The 27386-nt window shown below is 42.7% G+C and overlaps 1 protein-coding gene across 6 annotated transcripts in view; it reads right to left on the reverse strand.

The window, feature by feature from the left end:
- Positions 1-1641: 1641 nt before the first annotated feature.
- wrn (WRN RecQ like helicase) overlaps positions 1642-27386 on the reverse strand; it is a 136868-nt gene continuing 111123 nt past the window's right edge. For 4 of the 6 annotated variants that reach the window (XM_033022022.1, XM_033022015.1, XM_033022029.1 and 1 more), the window contains 8 exons: positions 25192-25304; positions 23636-23750; positions 20932-21033; positions 19964-20123; positions 17874-18022; positions 13884-14000; positions 4103-4261; positions 1642-2990 (listed from right to left, as the gene is read on the reverse strand). In XM_033022022.1, coding sequence (XP_032877913.1) covers positions 2874-2990; positions 4103-4261; positions 13884-14000; positions 17874-18022; positions 19964-20123; positions 20932-21033; positions 23636-23750; positions 25192-25304 — 1032 coding nt within the window. In that variant the 3' untranslated portion in view covers positions 1642-2873. The remainder of the gene's footprint in view (positions 2991-4102; positions 4262-13883; positions 14001-17873; positions 18023-19963; positions 20124-20931; positions 21034-23635; positions 23751-25191; positions 25305-27386) is intronic. The other 2 variants (XM_033022034.1, XM_033022041.1) reach the window with 2 other exon arrangements.

Genomic DNA, 27386 nt, shown 5'->3' on the forward strand with positions numbered 1-27386 from the left:
TCATAACATCATAAGTGATAGCAGAATTAAGCCATTCGGCCCATCAAGTCTACTCTGCCATTCCATCATGGCTGATCTATCTCTCCTGATCCCATTCTCCTGCCTTCTCCCCATAACCTCTGACACCTGTACTAATCAAGAACCTATCTCTGCTTTAAATATGTCCACTAACTTGGCCTCCACAGCCTTCCGTGGCAAAGAATTCCACAGATTCACCACTCTCTGACTATAGAAATTCTTAATCTCCTTCCTAAAAAAATGTCCTTTAATTCTCAGGCTATGACTTCTAGTCCTAGACTCTCCCACAAGTGGAAACATCCTCTCCACATCCACTATAGTCAAGCCTTTCACTATTCTGTACCTTTCAATTAGGTCCCCCATCATTCTTCTGAACTCCAGCGAGTACAGGCCCAGTGCTATCAAACGCTCATCATAGGTTAACACACTCATTCCTGGGATTATTCTTGTAAACCTCCTCTGGACCATCTCCAGAGCCAGCACATCCTTCCTCAGATAAGGTGCCCAATTTAATATTTTATGTTATGCCCAAAATTATATTTAGAACTTAGAACAGTTCAGCACGAGAACAGCCTTTCGGCCCATAATATTTGTGCCAACCCGATGCCAAGAAAAATGATCCAGATCCTCCACTCCCGGCATATCGGTGCCTATCTAAAAACTTCTTAAACTTCACTATTGTTTCTTCCTCCACAACCAACCCTGGCACTAAAGCTGTGCCCTATATTTCTTGACATTTCGTCCCTTTTGACTTCTCACACTTTCTTCAAGTTAATGGTGTAGCCATGACACTCTCATGGGCCCTGGTATGCCTGTCTTTTTGTTGATTATGTCACAAAATTCTTGTTCCAGACATCCCCAACTCTTTCTTGCTATGTGGACGACTGCATTGGGCCTCCTGTACCCATGTATAATATGTTGGATTTCATTAACTTTACAACTAACTTCCACCTTGCCTTCAAATTGGACCATCTCAGACGCCTGCCTCCTTTCTTGATCTATCTTTCTCCATTACAAGGTACAGACTATCAACTGCAAATCCCCTGACTCCCAGTTATCTAGACTGCACTTATTCCCACTCTTCCTCCTCGCCTACTCTCAAATTCACCATATATGTCACATCTGCTGTCAAAATGGAACTTTCCGTTTTATGACATCTGCGATGTACTCTCTTAGGTCACTTAAATTAGGTCCCCCCCCCCCCCCCCATCCCCGCAGGTGGATTCCACATCTACATCACCACTGTGTCCTGTAGTTTTGCTCTCAAATGCACCCCACCCCCATCCCAACAGGATAAAGATAGAGTTCCCCTGGTCCTCACCTTTCATCTCACCAGTCTCTGCATCCAACACATCATTCTCTGATATTTCTGCCACCTTCAACCTGATCCCTTCATCAGTCACATCTTCCCATCCATGCCCCTTTCCACACTCCCTCCTAAAATCCTTGGTTCACTCATCCCTTCTGACCCAAACCACCCCCTCCCCAGGTACTTTCCTCTGCAACCTCAGGAGGGATGCACCATCCGTCCCTGTACCTCCTCCCTCACATCCATTCAGGAACCCCAACAGTCCTTGTATGTTGTATTATTTCTGTATATATACTGTTTAATCTGTGAACTTCATGTGAACAAGGAATTTTATTGTACCCTGCCATATATGCAAATAAAAAATCTGTAAAATATGAATCATTGTTTTCTTTTCATCTATGGAAGTGTCTTGGTACCACTCGACATTACAACTGATAGACAAACTTGGAAAATCACCACTGGTTAGGAATGGAATTAATCTGTATTAATGTACCAGTGGCTGAGTGCATTGATATACCAAATCATTACAGTTAACACATTATATGGGAGAACATTTTGATTCCTTTTGTCACAAGAGATTACCTTGAAATCATCTGCAAATGTAGTAAAAAACAGCATTTAAAAAAAAAGAATTTGCATCTTTTGGCACCAGCTAACACTTATTATTAAGTTTTAATTTATTTAGATTAAACAATATTATTGTAGAAAAAATAGTTTCTGAAGAACTTCGCAAATATTGGTCCAACACTGATTTTCTGATAACTGGTGGCCCGGCACCTCATTTAATCTGGAATTAAATTACGAGAGTGCACTTGAAATCCCCCCCAAAAATGCTATGCCCAGGCTGGGTGAGGCATTGGGACTTCCGCAGCCAATTAGCAGGTAGAATTTGCACCCTGCGGTCAGGGCTTTGGAATTCCAGCCCTGACGGAGTTGGCAGATCTGTTCCCATAATCGACTTCCAAGGTCAACTTTACAGGTCGGAATCTCAGCCTCCCTGAGGAAGTGACCTCTGATGGTCCAGCAAGCAAAACAGATAAACCAGCAAGGCGTTGGAACCAAGGGTGCCGGAAAATCAATTATGGATATATTTTAATACTGTTATATTTTATCTTCAAACGTCTGTTGTAGACTATCTTATACATATAGGCAAATTCAAAGTAAATGAGAAACAATATTTTGTCAAAACATTCTTTCTCTTGCTCATGTTAGTGCAGGAATGATCCTACATATATTGCAGAATTCAGCAATATATGTTCATGAGCAAGCCGACAGGTGTTGGTAGAACATTTTCACACTGCATGAGAATGCAGTGAATTTTGAATACATTCAAGATTAGGTTTTACAACAACAAAATTATCATCTTGTCATCTTCTGCTGCTTCTATCTGCCTCACCGGGTTTTCACCAGGCTGTCCGTGGCAGAAATAAAGTGCGCGCAATGTAATTGAAATGCTGGGTGTGGCCCGAGAAACATTTTTATTTTGTCAACAACTGTAGTGCAGTGTTGAGCCGTTTATTCCTTGGCCAGTGGTAGAAAAACAGTTTCAATTGAAGAGTCCTTTTTTCTTTTTTGCTTTCTTTACTGCAGTAGAAGAGAGGTCAAGAGGTTTTGAAGACCCAAACCATTCTGGGAGTTTTCTTTTGGTTGACTGACTGCAGCTCTGAAAGATAATGAAGTTAAACATGATATTATTAAAGTCAATAGTAGAGTTTGGATCTCCCAAATGGGCCCAGCCTGAACGGCCCAGCGAAAATCTGCTGCAGCTCTAATCACACTCTGTACACTCCATTCACTTTTATAATCTTATCATAAACACTCGCTACTGCCAAGTAATAGGTCTGTTTTAACAATGCTAGCTGCATATAAAAGTTGACAATTAAGCGCTTCTATGGTTGTAGGATTCTAGTCCACATCATGCGTAAAATACATTACAGCGGATAATCATCATGAATTGGCAAAAACACCAAACAAAATTGTCGCAGTATTATTTGTTAGCAAAACCGAGGCATTAAATTGGCACATCAGTGATTGAACTATAGTATAGTTAAATACTTTGCACAAACTGATGATAGATTAATGTGGCATAAACATAATTTCCAATTGCATGAATAATACATACTTCTCAAATTGCCTGGGAGCACATCTCCAGATCCTGTTAGGGTAACCTGATCACTCTTTTATACAATCAGAAAAGCAAATTTAACGTATCATGATTCTAGCTCAATTGTTGCTTGCTCACTGTTTTTGTGAATCGTGGAAGAGTAAAGTGGTACAGAGAACACAATTCCGATAAATTACCAAACTGACTTTCCCAATCTTTTGCACAAATTTCAGTTTTATTAACGTGGTTGTTGGCAAGTCAGTCACGTAGTTAGCCATTAATAAAACTGAAATATATTAATACAGCATGGACATGGTGGGCCAATATTATAAGACACAATATATGATATTGAAAGACACAAGGTGTTGGAGTAACTCAGGTCAGGCAGCATCTCTGGAGAACATGGATATGTGACTTTTTGGGCCAGGTCCATTCTTCAGAGTGAGTGACTTCAGCACTTTGTGTCCTTTTGTGTAAACCAGCGTCTACATATGACACTGGTACTGGCAATGTTATGCCAAAATATACAGTGTCTAAGGAATGTGATTACGCCAAAAATTTATAAGATGCCCCAAAAGCAATTCGTAGGCAAAATAATTGGAAGTTAGTTAGCCTGACCTACAAAATGTCATATGAATGTCCATCAAACGAACTGTCTCACTGAGTCTCACCTCTGATTGTGAATCATCAAATAAATCCCTGTCGGAGGCATCAATCATTGGGTCATTCCAGGATGCAAAACTAACAGAGGAGTTTTTCTGACAACTTCTACCAGTGTGACTCTGACTGCAAGGTGCCACTGCAGGTTTTTCTGTGTCGCTATGGTTCTCCTGTAGAAAAAAAGTGATTTAAGAGCCAGGAGCAAAATAGCTTTCAATAAACTACACACAGCATCTTTCAATAATGCTTCATAGGAGAATAATCTAAAACATCATAAGCCATGCTAAAGGAGGACGTTTGAAGAGGGGTGACCATGAGATGGTTGAGGGGTGGGATTAAAGGGAAACATTAAAAGGTCGAGAGGGAGATAGTGATAGACAAGGTTCAAGAAAACTAAAAACAACAGAAAGATCAGTAGCGATGAATGGACACAAAGTACTCTCCAAAAGATAGCCTGAGAAAAATCATACAATCCCCATCTGTGTTGCTGATTCTTCAATAAAACAGATCTCAAATCTTAAATGAATGTTCTTGAGTCCAGGAACGCAGATGGGAAAAAAAGAGCATAAATCACCTCAGGCAGGTCTATTCGATTAAGTGACAAAAAAACACTCAAACTGCAAGATCTTTCTGAGATTAATACATGACATGAGGATGGTGGAAGACAACAGAATGCATATAGGTAATGAGAAGTGAATAATCATGCAACAAAACATAGAACATGGCTCAGTGCTGCACACAAACAGGTCATTTGGCTCAGGAGGTTTGTGCCAAACATGATGCCAATTTAAACTACTCCTTTCTGCCTGCGTTATCTATATTCCGGCATCCCCTGCGTATTATGTGCCTTTCTTAAAGTTACTTAAATGCCACTATTCCATCTGGTTCCATCACCATTCCTGGCAGCATGTTACAATGTGAAAGTGGTTTAGTTGGATAAAATTGTGGCTCATACAAAATTGGGTATCAAGACCAGCAACAGTATAGAGAGAGATAAGAGAGAGAGAGAGAGAGAGAGAGAGAGAGAGAGAGAGAGAGAGAGAGAGAGAGAGAGAGAGAGAGAGAGAGAGAGAGAGAGAGAGAGAGGCTGTGTTTTTCTCAGCTCCAGTGGCTGAGAAGTTTTAAGCAGCCTTTGAAGGATTCTGTCGCTGGGAAAGGAACAGAGGCAGAGGGGCTTCATAGTCTAACTTATTGTTGGACTGTTGAAACTTTCCAATGCTTTAAAAACTCCTCCATTTAGCGTGAAAATCCCTTGATAATTTTCTACATTGTCGAGGGAGCAGGGTGCGGCTGTCATTGGCGGACTGCCAAGAGTGCCTGGATATTGAGGGTTTGAAGTTTTTCGGTGCCCTTGCTGTGTTTTGGCACTGATTCTCTGCCCTAAAGTCATTTTGCACAGTGCGACTGCCTGGCTTAATGTGAAGACGGTGCTTTTGCGTTCGGCAAGACAGGGCGAGCTGACTTTCTGGCGTGGACGAGTTTGGAACTTTCCTTCTTCGGCTGGAGGACTTTGCTTTTTGAGGATTGCTTTGGACTGTGACTGTCCCTGGGAATTAATTTGCTGAGCTGCTGGAGTGCCGGGAGCTGGTTTGTGCCTCTGCCCGGATGGCGATGGCGGGGGCGCGGCAGAAGGCGAGGAGCTACGCAGTAGTGACATCAGCAGCGGAAGCGAGGCCATCTGAACATGAGCCTCATGTTGACTTGGACTGGGACAGTTTTGGTATCTCGGTTCAAACTGGGCCCCAGATGTCCAGGGGAGCAATTACGAAGGCTATGAATGCCCTTCTTGGTAGGGGGGCTATTGTCTCTTCCGAGCTCGAGAGGGGCAAGGTTGAGATGATATTGAAGAACCGGGAGGATGTGGCCACAGTGGTGGAGAGGGGGATTTCAGTGGGGGGGGGGTCCATATACAGGTGGACCCATGGGTGTCCAGGGTGAGACCGGTTCTCCTGCGGAGTTGCCCTACAAGTATTCCGGATACGACACTCATTCCACACCTGTCTCAGATTGGGGAGGTGCGGTCTCAGTGCTTTAGGCTCATGCACCCTGGGGGGGACCCGCAGGAAAAAGGGATTCTCAGTTTCAAAAGGAGGGTGTTCGTGAAGGTGGGGGAGGGGGAAGGCGATGAGGGGAGTTTCGAGGTGGAGTGTAGGGGTCTCCCTAGAACCGTGCGTTGGAGTTGGGGAAAGGCACGGTGTCATGCGTGCGGTGGTTATGGACATCTCCGTAGGGAATGTCCTAATCACGGGGTCGCTGCCAGAACTTCTAGCGCAGCGGCCCAGGAATGCACTGCTGGCCCATCAGCGGTGGCTCGTCATGCCTTGGAGGGGCGAGGTGGAATTGCTGACCTGGCTGGGGCTGCTGGCTCTGCCTCGGTGATCCGGGGCAGCGTGGATAGCCCTTCTGGGTCTGCAGTTTCCGCCTTGGGGACCTGGGGCAGCGAGGGCCCCCGCCCCCTACATCTTGAACCTGTGGGGGTGGCTGAAGGTGAGGCACAGAGGGAGGGTGGAGAGAAATGGGAGCAGCAGAAGAAGAAGAGGAATAAGCATAAAAAGATTACCCAAGCGAGTCAAAAGCAGGTGGGTGTGCAACTGCCGAGTGCGGAGATCACCCAAGGGGTGCCTGTCAGCTCCAGGGAGGTCCAGAGTGAAACTGCCGTGGCCCAGCAAGGAGCTGAGGTGGCTCTGACGGGAGTAGGGAAGGTAACACGTGCGGGGGGTAAAGTGGCTGGGGGTAGTGTGGAGGCGGAAGACCCTTCCTTTATGGAGGTCACCACACCGCCGCATGCTAGTGGGACAAAAAGGAGGATTGGGCCTGGCGAGGAAGAGCAAGGACGTGAGTCCAAAGTAAGGGGGGTGCAGTTTTCCAGTCCTTCCACCACCGATGTGGGTGGAGGTCAGGAAATGACGTCTTCTGGGTTGGAGGTTGAGCCTCCGCTTCAGGGATCTCTCGAGGGTACCACAGGGTCAGGTGACGGGGTAGACCGCTCTGGAGCTGTGTCCTCTGGGCGGGGGGAGGTCCTTTCGTCTCAGGGGCCCTCCGAGGGAGGTATCTCATCGTGTGTTGATCTTGGCTCCCCTGGGGGTGCGTCCTCTGGGTCGGAGGAGGTCCCCTCGTTTCAGAGGCCTACTAAGGGTGTTAGCACGCAGGAGGGTGGGACAAGCTCCCCTGGTAGTGTGGACCCTGAGACGGGGGATGAGCAGAGTCAGCCCGAGGGAGGGGGGGCCGGGTGAATGGTGTACCAATCAGTGCTCAATATTGGAGCCAGTGGAGGTGCCGAGGTGTGTATTGTACTGCCGGCTGAGTTGGCAGGGGAGAGAAAAAAGACTGGTGGAGAGCCTCTGGGTGTTGCCAGTGGAGGGGGTGCTTTCGGTGCTGTGGAGGTCGGAGTTGTTTCGGGCAGCGACCTTCTTTCGGATTCTGGGGGTGCCAGTTTACCACAGACCCTGGGGGTGCCTCTTGTTTTCTCTTCCCCAGGCCCAGACGTGGAGGGTGAGGACAGAGCGCAGGAGCCCAGCCAGTCAGTGGGCTGTGTGATGCGGATAGGGGCTTCGGGACCCTTCCCCGGCATTGATCCTGGGGGTGGTGACATGTCGGAGGAGGGGGAGAGGGATGGGGCCAGTTTGTGTGAAGGGGTTAGCGAAATTCCAGAGAGCTCTGGTCTTTCGACTTCTGAAAATGACCTTGGTGATGCTGAGCGTGTTGTGTCAGGTGCGAATAACTTGGCCGATAGCCCAGGAACCAAGGACGAGTCTCATGCAATTGTTATCAGTGAGGTGCGGGAGTTTTTAAGAACAAGCCGTGCCAGCAGGACAAAGATTGATGCTGCTAAGAGACGGTGGGCTGATCTGTCGGCCTTAGTTAAAACTCTCGAGGCTATCCTTGCCACCGAGGATAGTGATCTTCCTGGCTCTGAGCAGTGCCAGCTTAGGGGCTTTTTGGAGCTCCTAAGAGAGAGGGCTACAGAGCCCAGGAGGAGAAGTGTGAGGATTTCAATCTAATGTACCAGTGCATTCACGTTAGTTACCCTAAATTTAAACGGGAGTAGAGCGAGTTTTCGCAGATTCCAGCTTTTATCGGTCCTTAGGGAGGGGAAATTTGCAGTGTGTTTTCTGCAGGAGACGCATACTGTTGTCAGTGATGAACCCACCTGGAGATTGGAGTGGGAAGGTGAGGTCTATACGAGTCATCTTAGCTCAAATTCGAGTGGGGTGGCCATTCTGTTGGCTCAGAATTTCCTGCCCAATATTATAAAAGTGCAAGAAGTTGTGCCAGGACGTTTGCTCCATCTGGCAGTGAGCCTGGATGGCATGCCGTTGCATTTCATTAACGTGAATGCCCCCAGCTCCGGCACGATGCAGGCCGGCCTACTTCAGGAGGTGAGTGCTCTGTTGAGCACTATTGATCGGGGAGAGTGTGTCTTCCTTGGGGGGGACTTTAACTGCACACTTGAGGTGCGAGATCGTTCTGGTACTCAGTGTGCCCCTGCTGTAGCGAAGAAGCTGAGAGGGTTGATTGATTCTTTTGAGTTGGTTGATGCGTGGCGGGACCTCAACCCAGACTCCACTGCTTTTTCGCGGAGGTCTGAGGGCGGTGGTTCCCGCATTGATCGAATATATATCTCCCGAGCGTTTGTTTCCCGTGTCTCAGCGGCCTCAATGCAGCTGGTGCCATGCTCGGACCATTGTCTGGTGCGTGCGGATTTTAATCCAGCGTGCGCTCGGGCCGGGTCTGCGTACTGGCACTTTAATAACCGGCTGCTGGAGGATCGGTGTTTCCGGGAGTCATTCAGTCGGTTTTGGGTGAGCTGGAGAGAGAGGCAGAGGTGCTTCTCTTCCCTTAGGCAGTGGTGGGATGTGGGGGAAGCTCACATCAGTATTTTTTTTTTTTTTTTTTTTGTAAGGAATACACGTGGGGGTCGACCGGGCAGCGGGACTCAGCGGTTGAGAAGCTTGAGAGGGAGCTGATGGACGCAGAGTCTCGCCTGGGTCAGGTTGGAGGTGACTCTTGCGAATGGGGTGTGTTTCATGAGAAGGAGGAAGCCTTGAGGAACCTGCAACTTGAGCGGTCCCGAGGCGCTTATGTGAGGGCGCGGGTCCAGATGCTGCACGATCTGGATCGAGCTTCGCCTTTCTTTTTTTCTCTGGAGAAAGGGCGGGGAGCCCGCAAACAGCTCGTGGAGCTGCTAGCAGATGATGGCTCCTCTGTCACGGATCCAGAGAGGATTAGTGCCTTGGTCAGGTCCTTTTATGGATCCCTGTTCTCCGCAGGTGGAGTCAGCGGGGAAGCTCAGCAGGACCTGTGGGAGAGTCTACCGATTATAGATAGGGAGGTGGCCGATCTTCTTGATGGCCCTTTATCTTTGGTGGAGTTGACTCATGCATTGCATCAGCTCAGGAGGGGTAAGTACCCCGGGCTGGATGGGCTGACGGTAGAGTTTGTAAGAGCTTTCTGGGGTATCCTGGGGGGTGATTACATGTTGGTTCTGGGGGAGAGCCTGGCGACCGGGGTGATGCCCCTCTCGTGGCGTAGAGCAGTTGTTGTCCTGCTGCCCAAGAAGGGGGAACTCCACTTGTTGAAAAACTGGCGCCCGGTCTCTCTCCTATGCACAGAGTATAATGTTTTTGCACGGGCGATGGCAAATCGCCTGGGCTCCGTGCTGTCTCGGTTGATTCACCATGACCAGTCCTACACAGTCCCCGGTCGGTCCATTCAGGATAACATCCACCTGGTTAGGGACCTGATTCATCTAGCACAGGGAACTGGTCAGTCAGCTGCTTTTCTGTCTCTTGATCAGGAGAAGGCTTTTGATAGGGTAGAGCATGAATACCTTTTCGGAACGTTGCAAGCGTTCGGATTTGGACCGCATTTTGTGGCCCGGGTCCGCCTCTTGTATGCTGCAGTGGAGTGCATTGTGAAGGTTAATGGTGCCTTGTTGGCTCCCTTTCATTTTGGGAGGGGGGTCCGTCAGGGGTGCCCCACGTCAGGTCAGTTGTACGCGGTCTGTGTGGAGCCGTTCCTGTGTCTTCTTCGGAGGAGGTTGACAGGCCTGGCCCTACCGGGCCCGGGGGTGGAGTTGGTTCTTTCGGCATATGCCGATGATGTACTCCTTACGTTCACCGATCCTGGTGACCTGCGGAGGATGCGTGATTGCCAGAAGATATTCTCGGCTGCATCTTCTGCCAGGATTAATTGGAACAAGTGCTCTGGACTTTTAGTGGGTCAGTGGCAGGTGGACTCCCTGCCAGAGGAGATGGTAATGTTTGCGTGGAGCACCACGCACCTCCTCTATCTGGGGGTGTACCCGAGTCCCACTGAGGATGCTTGGCTGGCAAACTGGCAGGAGTTGGAGACGAAAGTGGTTGCCAGGCTGGGGCGCTGGTCAGGCCTGCTTGGAGTTCTTTCTTTTCAGGGGAGGGTGTTGGTCATAAACCAGCTGGTGGCCTCCATGTTATGGTACCGGCTGGCTACTCTTGTCCCGCCTTCCATTTTTGTAAATGCTTTACAGAAGAAGCTGGTGGACTGCTTTTGGGGAAATAGGAAGCACTGGGTTTCCGCAGCGGTCCTGAGTCTCCCGTTAGAGGAGGGTGGCCAGTCCTTGGTATGCGTGCGTACCCAGGTGGCGGCTCTCCGCCTCAGGACTCTGAGGAGGTATATGTATATAGAGAACCCCCCCAGATGGCACGTTTTGGCCACGTATTTTTTCCGACGGGGTCGTTGTCTAAGGGGGGTCTCGCGGCTCCCGGTGGCGGGCATCAGTCGACCCGCCCTAAGGGGCTTGCCTGTTTTCTACCGGGATGTGTTAAGAGTGAGGAATCTGGTTGTTATCAGCCAGCGTGTTGCTCCACGAGGGGAGGGGGATGTTGCGGCTGCGGGAGTGGCCGGTCCTCACCAAATCATGGCGGGTGTCAAGGAGAGGCGCGAGCCTAGAGTGGTTTTGAATGAGCTCTTACCCGCTCCGTCAGATCTGCTCATCGGGCCTCGGTTCCGGGATATATCTCGGGCACCGGCTCCACACAACCTGAGCCGCCTTTCGGAGATGATTAGCGTGCCGTTTCGTGACGCGAAGAGACGCTCACTGTATAGAATGTTCCTGCACATTCTGCACCTCCTTGCCTTCGTCTCCCGTCCCGACACTCCATGGCGGACGGTGTTACCACCTGAAGGCGGGGAAGGTCCCCAGTGGGGGTCCCTCTACATGGGAGTTGTCCCCCTTTACATTGGGGACCTGGGGTGGAGAGTGCTGCACAGAGCGGTGGCATGTAACAAACTTTTGAGTCGGTTCACGGACTCGTCCGCTGCCTGTATTTTCTGTGGCGAGGAAGAGACCATGTTCCACATTTATATGGAGTGTGAGAGGCTACTGCCCCTGTATCAATATCTGAAGGGGTTGTTCCTAAAGTTCTGGTTACATTTTAGTCCTACGATTCTTGTGTTTGGACACAAGGCAGGGTGTGGAGAGAGCCAAGTGGGAGGGTGGGACCTACCTGTCGGTCTACTCCTGGGCCTGGCCAAGATGGCCATACGCGGGTCCAGGCAGCAGGCGATGGATGGTCAGGCAAGAGTCGGCTGCTTGCCCCTCTTTCGGGCCTACGTCCGTGCACGTGTGTCCCTGGAGAGGGAACATGCGGTGTTCACGGGGACTTTGGAGGTATTCCGTGGGCGCTGGTCACCGCGTGGGGTTGAGAGTATTGTGAATAATGATTGTAATGTTGTACTATAATGACACTTGGTATAATGTAATTTCGTTTTGTGTATGACGTGATCTGTTGTATTATTTGATGTGTTGAATAAAGTCTTGGAATTTGAAAAAAAAAAAAAAAGAGAGAGAGAGAGAGAGTGGGAGATCTGGGGACAGGTATTCAGCATAATCAAAAGTTCCAAAAGATTCACAATGGATCTACATAAATAGTGCCATTTAACTGGATTAAAAGGATGTATGCAGTTTGGGCATATTGGACTCGGAGATAATGCTTAAACAAAGTACTTCTCATCTCCTGAAAATCATTTCTGATTACGTCTTGCAAAAGAAAGCCTCAGTTACAGAAATTATATGCATTTTTCTATCTTGTATTTCTGTGTTGATTCTAAGAAATGGATGTTTAGATTTCAAAATTATATACAAGCATAAAAGGACCATACAGTGCCCTCCATAATGTTTGGGACAAAGATGCATCATTTATTTATTTGCCTCTGTACTCTACAATTTGAGATTTGTAATAGAAAAAAAATCACATGTGGTTAAAGTGCACATTGTCAGATTTTAATAAAGGCCATTTTTATACATTTTGGTTTCACCATGTAGAAATTACAACTGTGTTTAGTCCTCCCATTTCATGGCACTATAATGTTTGGGACACATGGCTTCACATGCGTTAATTGCCTCCTTAATGCTGGTATAAGAGAGCTCTCAGCACCTCGTCTTTCCTCCAGTCTTTCCATCATCTTTGGAAACTTTTATTACTGTTTCTCAAAATGAGGACCAAAGTTGTGCGAATGAAAGTCAAAGAAGCTATTATAAGACTGAGAACCAAGAATAAAACTGTTAGAGACATCAGCCAAACCTTAGGCTTACCAAAAACAACTGTTTGGAACATCATTAAGACGAAAGAGAGCACTGGTGAGCTTCCTAATCGCAAAGGGGCTGGCAGCTGATGACAGAGGAATTCTCTCCATAATAAAGAAAAATCCCCAAACACTTGTCCGACAGATCAGAAACACTCTTCAGGAGTGGATTTGTCAATGACCACTGTCTACAGAAGACTTTATGAGCAGAAATACAGAGGCTTCACTGCAAGATGCAAACCACTGGTTAGCCACAAAAATAGGATGGCCAGGTTACAGTTTGCCCAGAAGTACTTAAAAGAGCAACCACAGTTCTGGAAAAAGGTCTTGTGGACAGATGAGACAAAGATTAACATATCAGAGTGATGGTAGGACCAAAGTATGGAGGAAGGAACTGCCCAAGATCTGTGAAATACAGTGGTGGGGGTGTTACGGCCTGGGCATGTATGGCTGCTGAAGGTACTGGCTCACATATCTTCATTGATGATACAACTGCTGATGATAGTAGCATAATGAATTTTGAAGTGTATAGACACATCCTATCTGCTCAAGTTCAAACAAATGCCTCAAAACTCATTGGCAGGCGGTTCATTCTACAGCAAGACAATGATCCCAAACATACTATTAAAGCACCAAAGAAGTTTTTCAAACCAAAAAATGGTAAATTCTTGAGTGGCCAAGTCAATCACCTGATCTGAACCCAATTGAGCACGCCTTTTATATGTTGTGGAGAAACCTAAAGGGGACTAGCCCCCAAAACAAGCAGAAGCTAAAGATGGCTGCAACACAGGCCTGGCAGAGCATCAACAGAGAAGACACCCAGCAACTGGTGATGTCCATGAATCGCAGACTTCATGCAGTCAATGCATAAAAAGGATATACAACAAAATACTAAACATGACTACTTTCATTTACATGACATTGCTGCATCCCAAACATTATGGTGCCGTGAAATTGGGGGGACTATGTATAAACACTGCTGTAATTTCTACATGGTGAAACCAAAATGTATAAAAATGGCCTTTATTAAAATCTGACAATGTGCACTTTATCCACATGTGATTTTTACGATTACAAATCTCAGATTGTAGAGTACAGAGGCAAATAAATAAAGATGGTTCTTTGTCCTAAACATTATGGAGGGCACTGCATGAGGGCATTGTAGATGGTTACAAATCAAATATTTGGACAACAATATATAAAAACTCATCATTGGAACTTACTCACCGGTGCTTGAAAATCATCAGACAACATTTTTGTACTTGCAGTAGGCTGTTTTAACGATTCTAAACTAACCAAGGGAACACTGATAGGCATTTCGTGACTGCTTCCCACATGCTTTCCCTGATGACAAAACATGCACATTTTTAGTCTGAAAAAATTCAAGATGCTTTGTGCAAAAGATAAAGTTACTAAGGCAATGATGGGATATGACCTTTCACATTGTCAGGACAGTTCAAAGTACATTTGGGCCAATAAATTACTTTTGAGGCATTGTCACTGCTCTAACGCCATGAAAGTAATTTGGTATTTGCAGATGCTAAGATCCCTTAAAGCAATGTGATCATTGCCCAATTGATATGTTTTAGTTTATGTTGACGAATATCTTTTCTACGCAATAAAATTAATCAGAACATTTATTTACTGGGATTGAAATTTTAGACAAGTTTCAAATGCAGCGAACAGTAAAAATCTACAATAAAATATTTATTGCACCAGTCATAATTATAAGAAACAAGTTAGCCTGAGATGGTAGTAGTCATAATTATTTAACCAATTCTAAGATGCAATTTATATTTCTCCAACTGTTTGTGGCCATTTTAAATATATTTGGCACATTGATTTGAACACCAAAAACAACTTTCTGAACAACTAGAAACATAGAAACATAGAAATTAGGTGCAGGAGTAGGCCATTCGGCCCTTCGAGCCTGCACCGCCATTCAATATGATCATGGCTGATCATCCAACTCAGTATCCCGTACCTGCCTTCTCTCCATACCCTCTGATCCCCTTAGCCACAATGGCCACATCTAACTCCCTCTTAAATATAGCCAATGAACTGGCCTCGACTACCCTCTGTGGCAGAGAGTTCCAGAGATTCACCACTCTCTGTGTGAAAAAAGTCCTTCTCATCTCGGTTTTAAAGGATTTCCCCCTTATCCTTAAGGTGTGACCCCTTGTCCTGGACTTCCCCAACATCGGGAGCAATCTTCCTGCATCTAGCCCGTCCAACCCCTTAAGAATTTTATAAGTTTCTATAAGATCCCCTCTCAATCTCCTAAATTCTAGAGAGTATAAACCAAGTCTATCCAGTCTTTCTTCATAAGACAGTCCTGACATCCCAGGAATCAGTCTGGTGAACCTTCTCTACACTCGTTCTATGGCAATAATGTCCTTCCTCAGATTTGGAGACCAAAACTGTACGCAATACTCCAGGTGTGGTCTCACCAAGACCCTGTACAACTGCAGTAGAACCTCCCTGCTCCTATACTCAAATCCTTTTGCTATGAAAGCTAACATACCATTCGCTTTCTTCACTGCCTGCTGCACCTGCATGCCTACTTTCAATGACTGGTGTACCATGACACCCAGGTCTCGCTGCATCTCCCCTTTTCCTAGTCGGCCACCATTTAGATAATAGTCTGCTTTCCTGTTTTTGCCACCAAAATGGATAACCTCACATTTATCCACATTATACTGCATCTGCCAAACATTTGCCCACTCACCCAGCCTATCCAAGTCACCTTGCAGTCTCCTAGCATCCTCCTCACAGCTAACACTGCCCCCCAGCTTAGTGTCATCCGCAAACTTGGAGATATTGCCTTCAATTCCCTCATCCAGATCATTAATATATATTGTAAATAGCTGGGGTCCCAGCACTGAGCCTTGCGGTACCCCACTAGTCACTGCCTGCCATTGTGAAAAGGACCCGTTTACTCCTACTCTTTGCTTCCTGTTTGCCAGCCAGTTCTCTATCCACATATATTCTCTATCCACATATATTTGAACACCAAAAACTAGATGAAGGACTTATCTTTAGGGTAACAGGATCTTTTCCTGGCACTGATTATTGAAGCTTGTTATGACAGAACTGGTGTTCTCAAGCAAACTGGATTAAAGCTGTATGAACACGAAGTTCAAGATGAATAGTGTTTAAACTGAAAAACTGGACACTGATACAGGATGGGGATATTGTTTGGAGATTGGAGAAAAGAGCCGTTTGTTGCGACAGAGGTAGAAATATCACCAGGCTGCAGGTGCCAGATCATATCTGCTTTCACGTGTCTACCAATAATAAAGGATTTTTAACTGGTTTAGAAAAACAACTAGATTCCTCATGGTTTACCTTGTGACCAAGGACAAGTTTAACAAGTACATGGCACCCTGCTATTAGAATAATTCAGGTAATAGAAATTTGCTCTTATGGAATTTATAAATCACCATGAAAATTTGTGAATTTATGAGAACAAAACAAATAACTCAATGCAGGTGACCTTCTGCAATGTGGCCAAGGAGGAATGGAGGGGTATCGTGGTTGTGAAGTGATGGTTGAGTTCTTAGAAATCAGTCCACATCACAATTTTCCGTAATGTAAATCTGCATCATCTACACATGCATCAAGATACACAAGTTAAAAACAAAGTAAATTGTGATTTATTTTATTTTCCCCTCTCAAAAATTCTATTCTGTATCTCAAATTTTTGGCTAGCGAGGTGTGAAATCTGTTAGAGCGAATTTCAATAACCTGAACGGCAGTAATATGGTCCACCTTGACACCAAATAAAAAACAAAGAATTTGGTCATCTTTTGTTAAGATTTGCATTAGGTAAAATCACAATATAAACAATTTTCAAGGAACGCACACCTCTAGCACAGGGGTGTATTGCATACAATATTTCATGCTTTTAGATTAATCTATTTATTATATGCCACAAAAAGTATATAAATTATACAAAATGTTTATTTCTCCACCTCCCACTCAGAAATACATTAAGTTCGATGTTGTTAGCATTAAAAGACAAAAATAAATTCATAATTCATGCTCCAGAAGAATAATCGTGATATAAATATGCAAAATAATTGTTGGTATTCTGCTGCCACCTATTGGCGTACCAATACTCCAAAACAAATTCAATAAAAGAATCTCAGTTAGGAAATACTATGGTACCACACTAAGAGCAAGAATACAGCATTATATATTGCAATGATACAAATATTATATTACAATGATTATTCTTGCTTGGATGTGTTTATATACTCTTTCAGTGTGCTGACTACTATTGCCACATATGGTAATGGCAAAATGCACTGCAACATACAATGACTACTCAACCGTTAAAGTTTCAGTTTATATATTTCAACGATCGCGCTGAAAGATCAGATCAGTGCCCATGGTTATAGTTGCGAATACCTTGTTTACCTGGAGGCCATGTTCTCCAGAAGTTATTCCAGCACTCTGTTTTCTTTCAATTAATTTTTGTAATCAAAAAATATAAACATTATTAGGACAGTTTAGAAATTTGGTCGTATTCAAGGAAAAGGAAAATAAGGAAGATAGACACAAAGTGCTGGAGTAACTCCGCAGATGCGGCAGCATCTGGAGGGGAGGGGAAGACATCGGGGACCCGGTGTGGAGGGACCACCGTGAAGAGCAATGGGGGCCCAGCGTTGGGGGGCCGCCGTGAAGAACAAAGGGGACCCGGCGTGGGGGACCGCCGCCATGAGGGACGGTGGGAGAACAAAGTGGGACCTGGTGTGGGGGAGGGGGAGGGGGAGGGCGCTCTAGTTTACAATCCTCTGTCCAGAGGATAAGTCTGTTTTCATTTGTTCCAGTGAAGGCATTGTGCACACGGCAGCCAGCCAATAGTCGTTTGTCTTTTTCTTTTTGTTTTCACTTTTAATTCCAAGTTTTTGTGTACCTTGTGACTGTGTTGTGACTGTTGGCAGACCAATTTCCCTCCGGGGATGAATAAAGTTTTATCGTATCGTATCTCTGGAGAAAAGGAATAGGCGACATTTTGGGTTGGAACCCTTCTTCAGACTGAAGCAATCGGGAGAAGGGTCCTGACCCAAAATGTCACTTAATCCTTTTCTCCAGAGATGCTGCCTCATCCGCAGAGTAACTCCAGCATTTTGTGTCTATCTTCGGTATAAACCAGCATCTGCAGTTCCTTCCTACACAAAGGAATATAAGGGTCTTAAATAAAATACTCACTGCTGTATCAATCCAGTCTTTGACAAAAGATTCAAAAATTCTGGATGCTGGGGAATTTGCTTTGGGAAATTTTGTTTCAACACTAGAACTTTGTGGTTGTCCAGGATGCTTGTCATCAATCTGTCTCTGAACAGATTCCCAGTTGAAATCTACAGATTCAACAAAAATCCAGGGTTCACTTAAAGGTAATACAATGATTTGATGACATTAATAGTAAATAAGGAAAACACGCTTCCTGTTTTGTTCTTTAGTATTTCTAATACTACACCATCTTAACACATTTCCATTTGGGGATTTACATTAATATGTAGAAAGTTTAAAAAATATTACACATAATTCACCAGTCAACTGTATGTCATGGCACAGCACCGCTAGCAACACTGAGCCACAAAATGATATATGAAGACATTTGATTCAACCGTAAGAAAGGTTAAAACAAAGCCTGTACGGAGAGGCACACAGTGCATTAATGATTAAATCTGGTAATGCAGTAGTAATACTTGCTGAACAATTCACTCAACTTGAGTTCATTTACTGTTCATGGTATAATGAGGGTTGAAGTTCTGTGAATAAATTAAAGTTAAAAAAGCTTGCTTAATTAGAAGTCGCCTTGAAGTTGTTTGATTGTCAAAGCTCATTGGTGTTCTTTCCAGATGGAAAAGGACCCTCCTCTCTGGGCGGATCTATATGTAAGTATAGTCCCAAACTAACTGCCCTCTGAAATCTCATAGAAAACAATTAGGTTCCATTAAACTAGGGATGAACACCAAATTATGGCTTTTTGGCAAAATCCACATTCCCAAGAATAGATTTGTCAATAAAATGCAGAAAACCTCAAAACACTGGCTTATGCCCAAACAATAACAATACGGAGTAACAATAACTTGATACAAAGAGAGTAATGGAAAAGCTAGACAGACATTTGCCCAAATGCCATAGGGAAGGCACATCTCAAACAAAAACAATACTTGATGAAAGACTTCTTTGACTTATTTTTAAATTATGATTTGGATATCCTCACAGTATGGTCCAGTTACACCTCATTGTGCACTTGGATTCAACATGATCATTTTCAATGGGGAATATTTCATCCTACCAGGTCATTTACATCAGATCCTAACATCGATAGTTAGACATATTGCTTCAAGAAATTATTGAAATAATCAACGGATTATTTGATCAGCAGTCCACACACAAAGATGTTGACCAGTGTCCATTCCAAAATGTCATATTCAGGAAGATGCCATGGTTGATGGAAAGATCATTTCTATTTTCCTTTTATTTTGTTTCCCCAATAATGACTTCAATGCACCATTCTCTAATCCTCACAATGGCAAATACGCAAGAGCTGTTCAATGTCACTTATGCATCACCTTGTTTTATTGTAACAGATGATTTGCAGATGCCAATCTTACAATCAACCAACCACCAAAAGTGGCTGTACAATTTACATTTCCACTTTGTACCACAACTGCCTTCCTGTTAACAAAAAACCCCAGAAAATACTGGTATCACATCCTAAAGAAGAGTCTTTGACCTAAAACATTAATTCTGTTTCTCTTCTTGCAGAGGCAGTTTGACCTGCTGAGCATTTCCAGCATTTTCTGGTTTTTATTCAACATTTCCACTATCTGCAGCATTCTTTTAATATGATTGACACTAGTTGTCCAACGTTTTGCCAAATTATCTCCAACCTTCAGCAATGAATATCTACGCTTCACTGAGTATAATATACATTTTTAGCAAAAATAACTAATGTGTTTATTTAGGAATGTTTTCTTCTATAAGCTATGCCATGCAGAAACCTTCATACATTCAAAAATGATGCCAATAATCGAGGATTGAAGCTAGCATTGATCTGCGTTAAAAAATGTCGATCCAAACCTGTCCATTCCCTCCATATATGCTGCCTACCTCCAAGTTGCTCCAGCATTTTGTGTTTTGATCTTGATAAACCACATATTCATTGAAGAAATGTTTCAATTATAAATTAATGTGAATTTATTACAAAGCTTCAAACTAATTGGTCTACCTATTTAGCTTCTTTTGAAATCTGGGTAATTAACTGAGCAAGACCAAATTATTTTTACCTGATTGAACCAAATGGTTCTGATTGGACTTTATGTTCAGTTCCTGAACTGGATGACCAAGTCTAGTTTGGTTAACATCCATGTCATCAGATTTTGGCACATAAGACGAATGATGAACAACTGTAGGAGCAATCATATTACTTGAATTGCTGGTTCTTGCCTGAAAGCAAAAGCACACAAAATCACCGGAATGCCTTTCAGAATTTGGTCCACAGAGTCTCAATAATTTCTCAGGGAATTGTTTGCATATCTGTTTGAATGCACAGAGCACAATGATAAATACATAAACATGTCAAATATTCATAACTGTAACATGATTTGCCAAATGCGACTAAATAAATGTGATGATTTTGCTGCTTAGCAATCCAAATGAGTGGGAAGGCTTTTATTTAATGTTGTTACTGGGTAAGTGCTTCTAATAGTCCTTTTCAATTCAAGCATGCAATTATCCTTTGATTATTTTTAATTTGTATACAGCCAAGTAATAAAGGGATCTGGGGGCTTGGGGAAGTGAAGCATCATGTTAAGTACCCATAATCTTAAAAAACAATTATGTGAACTTCCAATAATTGTTTTGGAGATTATGGAGAATGCAAGAGTATTGACACAAATTAAAGTCAGATCTTAGTCTAAATATTAAACCATAGAAGTTAATTCAATATTGGATTCGTTGATCAATTTTTTTTCAGGCACCAGCAAAAACAAGCTCTAGAAGTGGAACAAGCAAGGTAAGAGAGCTTGGATTTTGTTATTGTCAAGTTCTTTATCAGGAGTGAAGTAAAAAGGTTAAGCCATTTGCAATAAATGAAAAGAGAGTCTTTTTTAAACTAAAGCAGCACAGTACACTTCAGAAGTTAAGAAATGCAACAATCCTTGCTATTAAATTATATATCACCTATTAGATAGCCCATACAAATCCAACAATTATAAGAACTGGATACAGTGGATTCTTTTGAATGATCTCTTACCTTTGATACAGGAGCAACGTTAAACCGGGGGCCAAGGGCAGAGTTTGGTTGGACGACTGGATTTTGCGCTCCATTCAGCGTTGAAATAGAAAATTTGTCTACCTGGTGAAAAAACAGTTGTGAATAATTCAGCTATGGTATGGCACACTCCTACTTTAGATGAGTACTGCATCCAATAAATTCATCTCTGTTTCATAGTGCTAAACACTGAATATTGTCTAATTCACTACTAAAATTGAGTTCCATTAAAGGTAAGGAAACTGGTCATCTAGTATCACTATGGATAGGGAACAAATTCTCAAGCCAAGTAAATAAAACTTCCCAAGTTATGAGAGTAAATACATTATTAAATAGTTCTGAGATTAAATTCAATATGCTTCAAAGAGCTTAATTAAGGCCAAATATTTACTTTAAATGATCCTGCTTAAATTAACAAAACTTCTGAATATTTGCTCAATAATCCTATTTACTTCAAAACATCAGAAAGACATTTCGTAATGAAAATAAAACTGGATGCTTCTTATAATTGCCACAAGCATATGTTGGTCTACTCAACTTACTAATAAAACATATTATTTTTGTAATACCTTAAAAAAACAATTGTGCTAAACAGGATGAACCACAGCAACACCTGCCTACTCCTCTTCAAATAGTATAACATTACTATATATTTGCCTAAGGGACAGATAATGACACCCATAATTATCCAGCTCTCCTTTGGCACTGTAGTATAAGTGCTAAATGGTCCTTTTAGTTTCATCCATGGAATCCTAATAATTAATTAACTCAACTGTGTCTTGAACACTTCTCATTTGCCCTTCTATGTGAAGAACGGCACCAAACTGGAAAGGGTTTTCACTACTGGGTCACCTTGGAACTCAGAATCTGAACTACCGGTACTCAGAATGTCATCCGCCTCCCAGAAAGTTGTAATTAACACCTACGTGCTTCCTCTGGCAAAACTTAAACCACGTGAGAATTACACAATTTACAGGTTGTGTGAGATTTCTTTCCTTACCTTACAGACATGATTTGAATGACTCAATCACAATTGTGAAATATTTTAAATCAATTGGCGCGGCTGGCTGAAGCGACCATGTATACTGAAGTATCTCTGATGTCTACTGGCTAAAAGCAATCAAATGTTTGATCCTATTATTGTTCTGGTGCCTTAATCCCAAGAAGGATTATAGGTATACTGCCCTAATTTGACAAAAGGAAGCAACTGACAATTTTGTAAAAATTGAGTTATTGCTTGTTTTAGGGTATTTGAGATATGCTCTACACAATGGTGAACAAAATAAGTCTTCTCTGAGTACAATTTGAAAATATCTATACCAGAAGTAAGAAATTCCATCACAGAGAGCTGAAAGAAAAACACGTTTTCCTAATTTACAAGAAAACACCTTTCTGTCAGTTGCTTCCTTTTGACATAGGGCAGTATACATCAATGGATATCCAAAGTGATTCAAAATAGATATGAATAGAAGCCAAAATAGACAGAAGATAAAGAGTTCAGTCATTCCACAGTCCTGATGAGCGGCAGTCCAACGGTATGAGCTTCTTCACCCACAGATGGAAGCAATGTTACAAAATTTTGAGATTTTAAAAATCAAGTCTGCAATTTATCCCATCAGATAAAGCATAAAAATAAGTATAATTTGACACCTATTCACTTTCATATCTTCAGTATTAAAAAAGTTATGGCCATTTTCATACTCGGTTATTAGCATCTTGTTCCCTATTGCTTTTCCATTGATTTAACACAAAAGCTGTGATCGAGGACAGTCAAAAGCCCACAACTTTCTTAAAAATTAAGAGAACTGAAAGAAATGTTCAGTTATTATAGATTGAAGCATTCTGAAACAAATATGAAACAATCTTACTAGGATGACCTGAAATTAAAGCATATAGTTAGTTAGTTACCCAATTGTAGCTAATTACAAAATTCAATGACTAGATCTAAACATCTATCCATTTCTTCAGAAAAGATTAACATTTTTAAATAGCCTGTGTCCAAATAACATTCACACAAGAATTCACAATATAACATGATTTTTAAATCTCATTGTCATGAATTTATAGGCCAAATGGAAATAATTTAGTGTTTAATTCCTGTAAATTAATGGCCATTTAAATCATCTTGCGAGTGGGATTTTGGGGAACGCGATCGTTTGGAACATCGCGGTTGTGGTGAATTTAAACCCCATATCGGCAGGAAAAACACTACCGGTTCGTATGGGGCCTAAATCACCTTTTCGCAACGTAAAATGTGGATTAAGGTCATCCTAAGAAGCACGTTTATGTAAAATAAACAGCTTTCCTTTAGCTGTACCGTACCTGAAATTCGTCCACATTGTCGGCGTTCACGGCATTAGAAGCGGCTTTTTAGTTTACTCCAGCGCTGAAATTGTCCAGCGACTAAAAAATTTCACAGACCGGCAGTTGGAACAAATCATCAGCATTACCTCGCTCCCCGAGAAAATATATCCAGGACAGGCGGTAGAAAACCGCATTTTAACCTCGCACCCCTCCCCTCAAAGGCACCAAAGTCACGCGCACGGCCAGTGACAGAACTGCAGCGCCGCTGAAGGTGAGTTTTGTAACATACCTACAGATGGCTCCTAGTTTAAGTCAATGTGAATTTCTCCTACCCTTTTCAACAGATTAAGATCCAAAAATATATATTTTTATATAAAAATACCTCAAATTCATTGGCTTTGCAGAATTCCTTGATGATATACAGGAGTGGAGCCAACACAGCAGCCTTAGCTAAGGATACACCATCAATTCCCTTCAGGTTGTCTAGAGTTGATGGCCTGTTGGTATAAGGGAAATTAATTCAAATGGGCACTTCCACGTCAACATAAATATAATTAATGTGAAAGCTTAAGAAAAGGTAATTATAATAGCACCATAATGGAAATAGAAACAAATACTTGAATCATCCAGCAGGTCTGACAGCAGGGTTATCACTTGAATCAGTCTTACCGTCAACACCACCTTTCCCCTCATTTTCCCCTTCCCTTGCAATCAATTATACCACATATCATAGTGATAGTGCTATGCAGCACGGAAACAGGCCTTTCAACCCAACTCATCTATTCCTACCAGGTTTTTTAACTGAGCGAGTCCCACTTGCCTGCACCTTGCCCACATCCCTCCAAATCTACCCATCTAGAATTATACCCATCTCTATTATTTCCTCGGGCAGCTTGTTCAATATACATAACACCTTTTATGTGAGAATGTTGCCCCTTCAAGTTCTTTTTAAATCTTTCCTGAATCACCTCCTGAAAAACTGAAGCCGTATAGTTTTTGACTCCCACACCTGGGAAAAGATTGTGGCTGTTCGCCTTCTCTATGCCCCTCATGATTTTATATACATCTACAAAGTCAGCCTCCTACTCTCCAGGCATAAAGGACACAACCTATATTGCCTTTCCTTTTAGCTCAAACCCTCCAGTTCCGATAACATCCTCATAAATCTTTTTTCGACCCTTTCCAGTTTGGTGCCGTTCTTCACATAGAAGGGCAATGAGAAGTGTTCACAGTACTCCAAATGCAGCCTTACTAATGCCTTGTACAGTTGTTAACATGACATCCCAATTCCTGTACTCGATACCCTAACCAATAAAGGCAAGTGTGCCAAATGTCACCTTCACCAACCTGTTCACCTGTGTCACCACCATCATGAAACTATGTACCAGCACCCCAAGGTTTCTTTGTTCCATTACATTCGCTAAGTTCCTACCATTTACTGTGTAAATCCTGGCGTGGTTTGTCCAACCAAAATGCAACACCTTGCACTTATCCAATTTAAACTCCATTTACCATTTATTTGCCAATTGGTCCAGTTAATCAAGATTTCATTGTATTTGTCAATAACCTTCATTTGCCTGACCTGAAAGACTATATCTGCACTATAACAAAATAACAATGTTTTTTTGTTGTGTCAAGTATTTTTATGTGCTGCCAATTTTTTCTTTCCATTTGCCATGTCAAAATGCTTTTGATTAGTCTTGAATCCTATAGATCCAAAACAAAAATGTGATTTCAAAAACTACAATCATAAAATTAACTAAATTTCAGACCGAGAAGCATTCATCACCTTTAGAAATAAAGACATAGATTTCCAACTAAGAAGTCTAACCATTTGCAAAAAAACTGATGTTTCTTCAAGTCAAGAAGCCAATTGATTATTTGCATCAACTGAGTCTTACACGGTGTATTGAAACCAAATGTAGTTTTTTAATGTACCTTATCTTGGCAAACTCCAATAATATCTTGTTTGTAGCCAAAATAGCTGGAGGAACATCTTTAGCATTGGCAATGTTCTGCCTTGCTGCTAACAATTTGCCATACAATCTGCCCTGTTGACAAAATGACAGAAAAAAATGAATATGATGAAAAGAAAACCAATTATTATCTAAATGTTCTTTTAACAGCCTTCCTCATAAAACAATGAATCATTTATTTCGAAAAAGATAACAAAAATGTACAATAATCAACTAAAATGCAAGCCCCATATAAAAGGATGGGATATTAACAGCTAAACCTAAATGAGCATGCATTAGAATTCAAAACTTCCTAACACGTACCAAAAGGACAAGGAATTAAAGATGAAAATAGAATACAATTAGCAGGAACGAGAAGGAGGGACGTGTGGTAGATATGGTGCTATAACTGAAGTAGAGGGTTATAAATACGGCCTCAAAACTGAATTGGCCGCAGAGGGTTTAAGAAGCTTCTTCCAGCAAAATTATTCATTTGACAGCCTCCCTCCACATTGGCTAAGCAATGAATATAGGCAAGGACATTGAACAAGACCACTTGTTTCACACCTCACAAATCATACCAATCCACCATAATATGTGAATCAAAAGATATTATTCCTTTTCTCAAGTACTCTTATCAAAAATACACTGATAGGAACATTGTACTGTGATAAAACTCATTGAAATATAATAAGCAGACACAAGAGGTAGTGACAAATATTATTTGCTGAACCCTGCAGTGGGAATGATACAGCACAGGGTGAAGTTGTACAGCCCATTGTGCCGATGTCAAGCTGCAGGCTAATTGTGGAAGAGTGGGAGGAAGAAGCGGTTTATACACAGAATAGACACAAGAACTGAATTGCAGTCACAATCCACACAAAGTTTGGCTACTTATGTGTGGAATAAACAGCAGATAAAGAGAAAAAGCCTAACTGAGGGATCAGATCAGATGTTAACATACATAAAAATATATTCACACTCATGAATTACAGGATAAAACTGTAGGAGGAAAAGTAGATTCATGAACCATTACAACATATTTGTTTCCTTTGTTGTCAATGTTAAAGGAAACAAAAGTTAAGGATTTTTCTTCATACCTTATGCACTTATTGGTTGTATTTGAGGGCAGGGGGAAATCTGGGGTAGGTGGAGAAGGCTAGCATTTATTGTGCCCTTGAAAAGGTAGTGGTGAGCACTTCCTTGAACCACCACAATCCTTTACATTATGGTCCTCCCTATAACAAAGGACTGATGATATACTTCCGTCTGAATGGTGTGAGAGTGGAGGGATATATGCAGGTGGTGGAATTCCTGTACACCCGTTATACTGGCTTTATTTGTAGCAGAGGCTTTGGAGGTGCTGCTGACATAGCCTGCACAGACTGTACCCACTGTGTGGCATTGTAGAGGGAGAGAATGGATGCCAATCAAAAAGACTGCTTTGTCCTGGATGGTGTTAAGTTTCGGCTGTTGTTACAGCTGCAATTATCAAGACACGAGGATTGCATTATGTTCCTAATGTGCCTTAATGGCAGAGAGCCCTTGGTGTAGAAGGTGTATTACATGACATAGGAAACACAGCCAAGCTATTTTATTTACTTATGTGTATGGTCTAGCTGAACTTCACATCAATGATGACTCTGCCAGGATGTTGATTGTGGAAGATTTGGCTATAGAAAGATCATTAAATGTCAGTTGTTGGTCACAAAGGCTCTCCTTTGGTCATTGTCCGACACTTGTGCTTACCTCCCTATACCTGACTACTGTCCAAGTATTGCTGCATTCGGGCTTGGACAACTTCACTTGCGTAAGAGTTGCAAATGTAAAGAATTGCACTGAAGCAATTGTTCAGGAAAAGTTTAGCGCATGGAGTTGTTATTTCTGGGAGAATGATCTTGAGTACCACAGCCAAAATGGTCTTTGCTGAATGCAAATGGTATTGTAAACACTCTGAGCCACTTCTAACAATCACATAGATTAAATCAAATACGATAAAGACTGGCTTCCAAGATGGTTGGCACCTCAGGAAGAAGTCGAGTTGGATCTTCCATATCACATTCAGCTAAATATGGTTGTAAATGTTTCTTGTGCTGGGGGCTTCCATCATTGAGCATTGGGATGATCTTGGAGCTATCTCTTGCTAGCCATTTAATTGTCCTCCATCATTAACAACAA

Source organism: Amblyraja radiata, chromosome 1 (assembly GCF_010909765.2).
Source record: "Amblyraja radiata isolate CabotCenter1 chromosome 1, sAmbRad1.1.pri, whole genome shotgun sequence".
NCBI classification, from domain to species: Eukaryota; Metazoa; Chordata; class Chondrichthyes; order Rajiformes; family Rajidae; genus Amblyraja; species Amblyraja radiata.